This window comes from Megalobrama amblycephala, linkage group LG17 (genome assembly GCF_018812025.1).
Source record: "Megalobrama amblycephala isolate DHTTF-2021 linkage group LG17, ASM1881202v1, whole genome shotgun sequence".
Taxonomy (NCBI): domain Eukaryota; kingdom Metazoa; phylum Chordata; class Actinopteri; order Cypriniformes; family Xenocyprididae; genus Megalobrama; species Megalobrama amblycephala.
Window position 1 is genome coordinate 38,477,131 of NC_063060.1, and position 8,554 is coordinate 38,485,684.

The 8,554-nt window shown below is 37.6% G+C and overlaps 1 protein-coding gene across 1 annotated transcript; it reads left to right on the forward strand.

Annotated features, from left to right (window-relative positions):
• Positions 1 to 157: 157 nt before the first annotated feature.
• On the forward strand, positions 158 to 7,293 carry plk3 (polo-like kinase 3 (Drosophila)). Its single transcript, XM_048163071.1, has 15 exons — positions 158 to 466; positions 1,961 to 2,068; positions 2,154 to 2,270; positions 2,351 to 2,480; positions 2,566 to 2,653; positions 2,737 to 2,832; positions 3,130 to 3,328; positions 3,452 to 3,578; positions 3,742 to 3,854; positions 4,240 to 4,357; positions 4,675 to 4,758; positions 4,869 to 5,031; positions 5,185 to 5,314; positions 5,751 to 5,864; positions 5,976 to 7,293. Exons 1-15 carry the CDS (start codon positions 266 to 268, stop codon positions 6,171 to 6,173), a joined length of 1,986 nt encoding a protein of 661 aa, XP_048019028.1. The 5' UTR covers positions 158 to 265; the 3' UTR covers positions 6,174 to 7,293.
• Positions 7,294 to 8,554: the final 1,261 nt, after the last annotated feature.

The window sequence follows — 8,554 nt, forward strand, 5'->3', positions numbered from 1 at the left end:
TAAAGCTTTTCATTCACTTTTCTACCGCACTTTCATATGCGTCTCTCTTATCTTTGATTGAATCTCCACCAGCCAATGACGTTTGATCCTTTCCAGACGTCGCCGTCATTCGCCCCGCCTCCGCCCATGACGTCACGAAGAGTTTATATAGCGCAGCACCGGCGGTGTTCGGGCATGTTTGATTCACAGGACTAGAGAACTTGGCCAGACTTTGGGACTTCACACAAGGAGCTTATTTTCTAGGGTGAAGGATCTATATTAATGAATGGATCCTGCTTGTTTCACCACAGCGCAGCGTCTTTCCTGTAAAATGATGAATCCGGATTTGTTCAAACCGTCTCCAGCGGTTCAACCGCCCGCCAAGCCGAACCGGAGTAAATCGGAGCACGTTAAGACGGAGATCGCGCAGGTGGTGGTTGACGCAAAGACGGGAAGATCGTACTGTAAAGGAAAGCTTTTGGGAAAGGTACCACTCTTTATATATATATATATATATATATATAATGTATGTATATTTACGCGGTGAATCGGTTCTGAATAAATGATGCGTTTCGCGTTTCCTGATGTATGTGTCTCGTGCTGGTTTTGTGAGGTGCACCAGAACCACTGGACCCGCAATCCGCCCTGTCTGTGTTTCTAGAACCTACCTGCTGGTTGTTCCATCAAATCCATCTAATTTTCTGCAAAGACAATCTTTGCAATTTTGGATTTGACTGGATTTCAATATGATTCGATGTCAGGAAAAGATGAATGAGTCAATGCATCAATGGAAATGATGCTGCATTACTCAGGATCACTGATACGGTTTCCTTCTCTTGTTTACAAAACAAAGCTATTCTTCTAATTAGACGGTTGATTATTGAAGCCTCGTTATTCCCAGTTTTTAAAGTGCCGCATCATTGTGCGATGCTGGAAGGAGGGGTTGGTTGGTCGCGAGGGAAAAGAATACGTCATTCCTTTGTACATGTGTTTGGACCAGGGTCAGAAATTAACTAGGGATTGGGGCAGAAATGACCAGAGATATTTGAAATGTGGAGATGAAGAAATTGCATGCATTTTAATTTTATTTTAAAGGAAAATAAATGTTTTTATTGCAGATTTTAGCCTATGATGCATCAGGGTGAATGTGATTTTACCAAGTACAACATGTTCCATCTTTGTTGATCCTGGAACAACATTCCAATCAACCAATCAAGATTTGAGGGAAAAGTTTACAGTTTATGTCAAGTTTAGGCTTACAACCAGGGTTAGGTGCTTCTAGATCAGTGTTATTTATCTATCATTTCCCTCTGATTTTAGGGATAAATTATGGGTAGGGATAGGTTTAGGGGTAGGAATAGGGTTATGACTAAATTTTCAGACAAGAATGTTGATCCAGGAACATGTCTGTCTTGGCAAAATCACAGTGACTGATGAAACGGATGTGACACCACATTCAGATATTCTTGCTTTATATCCTGCAAAAAAATATCAAATTAAAAATCTACCAAGAGCTACAAAACTTGTTGAGCTTAATGGTTGAGAGCTGTGCATCTTAAACCAACTAACTTTACATTTTTGTTCTAACTAAAATGTTTGATTTAGGATTTTGTTTAGACGATAGCCATAATTCTGCTCCAATTAAAGCATTTTCAAAATGGATAACACAGTTTATATATGGTGCAAAGGGTAAAAATGGCCCTTAAAAAAAATCAATTCCAGGTTGCAAATACTCTTTGGGACATTGAACTCCATATAAACTAGACTGATCGGTCCTGTTGAAAACATGAATCAAATGTTCAAACATGCAAAATATCATCTTTGTAAGCAACTGACTAGTTTTTCAATCATTCATTGAGTTTGAAAGGGCACCTGCAGCTAAAAACTGAAGTTAATCATCACCTTGAGTTGAAACTCCAGCATTTTTTTCCCTATTGACACATTCTGAGTGAATTTAATATAAAATGGCTTTTGTTTTTAGGGTGGTTTTGCACGATGTTACGAGATGACGGATCTTGCCAGCAACAAGATGTATGCTGTGAAAGTAATTCCTCAAAGCAGAGTGTCAAAGCCACACCAGAGAGAGAAGGTAACGGATAATGACTGTTCGCACATGTGAATCATCTCATTTCTAGCTTCCTCTATAACTCTTGCGTTCGTCGTTTTTGTTGTAGATCATTAATGAGATCGAGCTTCACAAAAGCCTCCAACACAAGCATGTGGTGAAGTTTTCCCATCATTTTGAAGACCAAGACAATATTTACATCTTCCTCGAACTCTGCAGCAGAAAGGTGAGTTGATATACCTAGAACGGACCTCGCATTTGGTGAAAACAAGGCACTGATTCTAATCCTGCGCTTCATGTTTTCAGTCTCTGGCACACATTTGGAAAGCGAGACATACGTTGACCGACCCAGAAGTACGTTACTACCTCAGACAGATCATATCTGCGCTCAAATACCTCCACAACAAAGGCATCCTCCATAGAGACCTCAAACTAGGTATTGTTTTTGACTCTTTAGCCTGCTGTGTGAATCCTAGCATGACGTTCGGCTGGTTTAATAATGCTTTAACTTATTTTTGCAGGTAACTTTTTTGTGAATGAAAACATGGATTTGAGATTAGGAGATTTTGGGCTGGCAGCAAAGCTGGAGACAGTCGAGCAGAGGAAGAAGTGAGTTTGCTAGCCTTTATCCTCAGTAACTTTCATAGAAATGCACTTGATCAGTGTGCTGACGTGAAATGCTCTTTTTGCAGGACTATCTGCGGGACGCCAAACTACTTGGCACCAGAGGTCCTAAACAGACAAGGCCATGGGACGGAGTCAGATGTTTGGTCGCTGGGTTGTGTAATGTAAGTCAACTCTATTTAATGGTTACTGTGTAGACCAGGAGCTTTAGGAGTTCATTTTTAAAATAAAACACTTGCTAAAATGACTAATTTTTGTTTAATTGCATGTTACATGACCATTAACTGTCATCAGAGAACATCCAAATGTGTTCTTAAATACTTAAAATCACAGAGGGGAAATATTTTAGGTCAAATATCAGTGTTGACTAATATATTAACATACTATTTATATTATGGAAAGTCCCTGCTTGATTTTTGTTGGATCAGATGTGATGACAAGCTCTTTTCTTGTCTATTTAGGTACACGCTTCTATGTGGGAATCCACCATTTGAAACCTTAGACTTGAAAGAGACCTACAAGTGTATTAAGGAAGTGAAATACAGCATTCCTCCGTCCCTCAGTCCAGCTGCACAGAAGCTGATCTCCGCCGTCCTTCAGAAAAACCCCTGTGACCGCCTTACGCTGGATCAGATACTGGCCCACGAGTATTTCACAAAGGTTGGTAATCACTCATCGGTGTCCAAATGCAAATCCTTTTAACTTTAATTATAAAGTTTAAGTGTTTACTGTGGTCTTAACCAGTTCCTTATTTTAATTCCACCTACTCTTTCCCTCCTTCAGGGCTTCACTCCAGAAAAACTCCCTCCCAGCAGCTGTGTGATGGTGCCTGAGCTTAATCCACCAAGCCCTGCCAAGAAGTTCTTCACCAAGATGGCTAAAAGCCTCTTTGGCAAGAAAAAATCAAAAGGTATGTACCTCTTCGAACCACACTTTCTATTTTGAGATGGTATTTTAATATTATTTGCATACTTTTATTGGCTTGCGTTTTTACGTTTCCAGATTATTTTTAGTATTAGTAACTTGTTGTTCTCAGGCTGTTTTCTGTTATTGACCTAAAATTGTCATTGCAGCTGTTGAAAAGACCCCTTGTGAGGAGAAAGATGACATTTCCAAACTGGTGTCAGGCATGGTGAAGCACTCCATCGGGCGGCAGATGAGCTACAAGACAATGGGAGCGAATGAGGTAATAATGCGTTTTATAATTATGTGCATTAGTGTGTATTAATAGCGTGGCTGCTTAAACGTCATCTCCGCGGCTGACTCACGACTGTCGCAGAAATCTGCGTCAGTATGTATGCGGTTTTGCAGTATAGCTAAAGTGGGCTCGTGTTTTGAAAGCCGCTGTAGATGAATAATAGTGCAATAGTCCAGCTATTGTGCTGAATGTCTCAGAATAACTCTGTACTGGCCAAACCCAAAACCCACACAGTCGCTCAGTTAATCGCATGACAAAACGCTCGAGACACAAGATTAGAAAATGAGTGTTCACTGTGAATAATTGCTTAAAAATGAGTACAAGGAAGTACTTATGATGGTAAAAACATTGTGACTTCCTCTTTGATGCTTAGGTCACTTCTCCCACGGTTCAACTGGCAAGCTCTGGCCCTCTGGACACCCCGGCCGAGGAGGAGTCCCGGAAGTCTGCATCTCGCTCCTTCAAAGGGACCGTCGCCAGCAGCACTGATGGTAAGGGACCGTAGCCGCTGATTTGCTCAGAAATTCAGGAGTTAATAGTTTTGCATGCACATATGTGGGGCCTATTTTATACTCCACTTTTATACTCTTTAGACTCAACCCCTTAGGCTTTCAGAGGCCGCTATTAAAAACAAGTTTGCTCAAAAACATCCTGGCCTATTTCGTTTTTTTATTTCTTTTCTAAGTTGAGCAGCAAGTGAGCATAGGACTTCTTTGGAGAAAACAAATTTAAGTTTTTTTAGGGTACTGTTCAAATAATTCAATTTCTGCCCATAAATAATTTCTTTTCTTTCCTTTTCCCCCCTCAGCTTGTGACGATATCCCTACCCCTGCTGCTGTAGCCGAATCTGCCATGAAGGTTCTTAACAGCTGCTTGTCTTCCATGCCAACAGGTTTGTTCCCACACTCTGTTCACACTGAGGTGTTTAAGCGATGGCCATTTTCAAGGTTTACTCTTGAGCCATTGATCATGTACTCAAATATTGTCCTTCCCTCTTTCCAGCTTCAAGAAACCCACCCTGCCTTTCTAAAACCAAGCCTTTTATCTGGGTAACCAAGTGGGTCGACTACTCCAACAAATATGGCTTCGGATACCAGCTCTCCAATCAAAACGTCGGCGTACTCTTCAACGAAGGCACTCATCTGAGCCTGTGTGACCAGCGGAGGTACGTCAGCTTGCCTTCTGTTCTCTGAGCCTCCATTTTGGCATTTGGACTGAGCTCTTATTGACCCACATAGTGCTTTACCCGTTACAAAATCTGGGCTTTTGACCAGAAATTGTGAAATTCTAATTCTCCTTTATTTTTATTCTTCCGCAGGACTGTACGTTACTGTCTGACAAACAACAAACACTTTAGCTTTCCAGCTGACGCTTTACCAGAGAAGCTCCAGAATCAAAAACACATAGTGGATTTGATGGCTAACTACATGGAGCAGAATCTGATGGAGGTAAGTCCAGAAATTAGTCCTCAAATCCATAATTTAAATGTATAAATTGTAAGATAATCTATTAAATAATATTTTAAATGATATTTAAAATAGTTTTTCTAAACTGAAGTTCAGCACCAACCTTTCACAAATTGTATTTATATATATATATATATATATATATATATATATATATATATATATATATATATATATATATATATATATATATATATATATATATATATATATATAAAAATGTCATTATATATATATATATATATATATATATATATATATATATATATATATATATATATATATATATATATATATATATATATATATATATATATGACATTTTTATTTTAAATATTTATATATTCATATTTTTAAATCATTCAATAAAACTAAATATTTAGATATAGTTTTCTTAAACAAGTTTTCCTTTTTGTAGGGTGGAGACGTCAACTGTGAGAACCAGCCAAATCCAAGCTCTTCTCCATTACTTCTGCAGTGGATCAAGACTGATCACGCCTTAGTCATGCTCTTTGACAACCGAACCTTACAGGTGAGTCTGCGATTGTGCAGGAACGACAGATGAAACATTGACAATTTGGTCCCCGAATTCCTTGGCCGATACAGTTCATAACATTCCCTCTGCTTCCGCTCTCTTTCTCAGGTTAACTTTTACACGGACCACACGAAAATCATCCTGTGCAAGACCTCGGACTCCTCGTACCTGCTGACGTACATCAGCAAGGAGCGCGTCTCTTATTCCTACCCTCTGAACGTGCTTTCCGAGTGGGGCTGCTCTCCGGAGCTCCGGCAGCGGCTTCATTACGTGGTACAGCTTCTCCAGCACTACACCAACCCATAACGAACCCCGCGGAACCGCCGTTCTGCTTCGTATTACGATTTGCTGCTTACCGCTTCCATTTGGGAAGCAAAGGACTATGACAAAGAAAAATCAGGGGAAGCTTCCACGTCGCCACGAAGATCTCCTGTCCTTGGTCATCGGCTGGCCTCTTTGAACTATGGTGCACTATTTTTGTTTGGGTTTTCCTTTTTTGCAACTGAGCCTACACCAACAGTATCACACTACCAGCTTGACTCACAGTGTGCACAACCAAAATTTGAGCCCGTTCTCTTTTATTATTTCGATTTTTAGCTGGACTGAAGTGCAGATGGCATAAAAATCACAGGGTTCTTAAGCGTCTTGCTTTTGCTCGCAGTGTCCCGTGCACTGCGCAAGATGGGCTTGGCTTTTTATGCTCGATCACTTGGCTTTTTTTTTTTTTTTAATAAAAAGACTTTTATTTCACTAAATAGTACACAAACAAGAAGAGCTACGCACACCAAATGGTTATTCTTTTAATGAGATTAGTTTTAAAGATGGCAGAGGTGAATAGCTGAGGTGGAACTGTAATTCATGGAGGAGCAGTTAGGAGTGGGAGTGACTAAAGTGCCTTTCTGATGGATTCCTCTGTGCAATAATGGCCCTGTATCTCAAGCTTAAGTCACAAAGGGAATGAGACGGGCTTTATAGAGTCTTCATATTCGGTTTACCAAGTGAATTAGGCAGGAGTGGGGGAAGAAACACTACAAATACACACCTGATATAAGCTTTTTGCTCTTAAAAGTTATTATATCCTTAATGTCTGTACTTAAGGAAAAAAAAGACTATGTATTCAGTGTGCCTCCAGCTTTGTTTACTTGACATGCTCCATCATACGTAATCATAATGTCCTCAAAACTGTGACCATGGCTGTAAGTGATGTGTTAGAATACCAACATTGTGAAAGCCATTACCCTCTCAGACAAATCCTAAGTAGTATTATTAATTAATTGTGGCACGTGTTCTATTTATTTTTTTATTTATAGTTTTTTATTTATTGATGTAACATAATTGTATGGTGTCAACACTGGGAAATGTTCAGTATGATCACTTTTTATGTATTGGGAGAATGGGGGGGAATAAAGTTTATTGAAAATATAAATGTTCTGCGTCTCATTTGTTTACTTTTGTCAGTTTTAAAAGGAAAAACCTAAAAATGTAAAAAGATTTTTACTGCGTATGTAAACTTGTATCTATACTTAATGTTCTTGAAGCACAAAATCTTAATTTTTAAATTGTGTGTGTATATTATTTATATATAAGTCATTTGACAGTCAAACCAAAAATTCAGATATTTCTGTAAATATTTTTACTAGTGGGTGCAGGACACTATGGTTCATTTATGTAAGTGAGGATTGCAAAATAAATATTATACCCAAGAATTCTGAATACAGTGGACTACCAGTAAAATTTATAAATTTGGGACCAAAAATTATTCAGACACTTTGATCTGACCATGTTTTGATTAAGTGTTATCTGACATTAAGATTCATTTTTTCTCACACTGTTTAACTCTGAGATCATATTTTATTACCTTTTTTTTTTTTAAACTATAGTGAATAAATTATTAATGAATATGTTCAAGGTGTCTGAATAAATTTTGGTTTGACTGTATATTTATACATATACTGTATGTGTATACACACATATTTAAACATATATGTGTATATGTATATAAATACACATAATATATATTTTATACACATATTATGTAAACAAACGTTAGATGCGATTAATTGCAATTAATTGATTTGACAGCACTTATATATATGCACTACTGCATATGTGAAGATTACACTATCAGCATTTTAGAATGATTTAGAATTGATCATGTGACAAATTTTATAATACATTAAAACTGAAAACATTTCTTTTAAACTATAATAATATTGCACAGTATTATACTGTTTTTTTGTTTGTTTGTTTTTTACCATTTTTGATCAAATGGATGCAGTCTTGGTGAGCATAACTATAGAAGCTTGTTTCCGCCATGAAATAAAAAATAGGTCATTGCGACTTTTTATCTCACAATTCTGACTTTTTTCTCAGAATGACGAGATATAAACTCCCAGTTGTGAGTTATAAAGTCAGAACTGTGATATAACTCACAACTCAGAGAAAAAAGTCAGAATTGTGAGTTTATATCTCGAAATTCTGACTCTTTTTTCACGGTTGCAAGTTTTTATTATGGAATTCTGACTTTATATCACGCAATTCTGACTTTATAACTCAAAATTGCGAGTTTAAATCTCAAATTAAGTCAGAATTGTGAGATAAAAGTTGTAATTTGTTTTTTTTGTTTTTTTTAGTGGCGGAAATAAGCTTCCATACATGAGACTTCTTTCAAAAACAATTAAAAAATG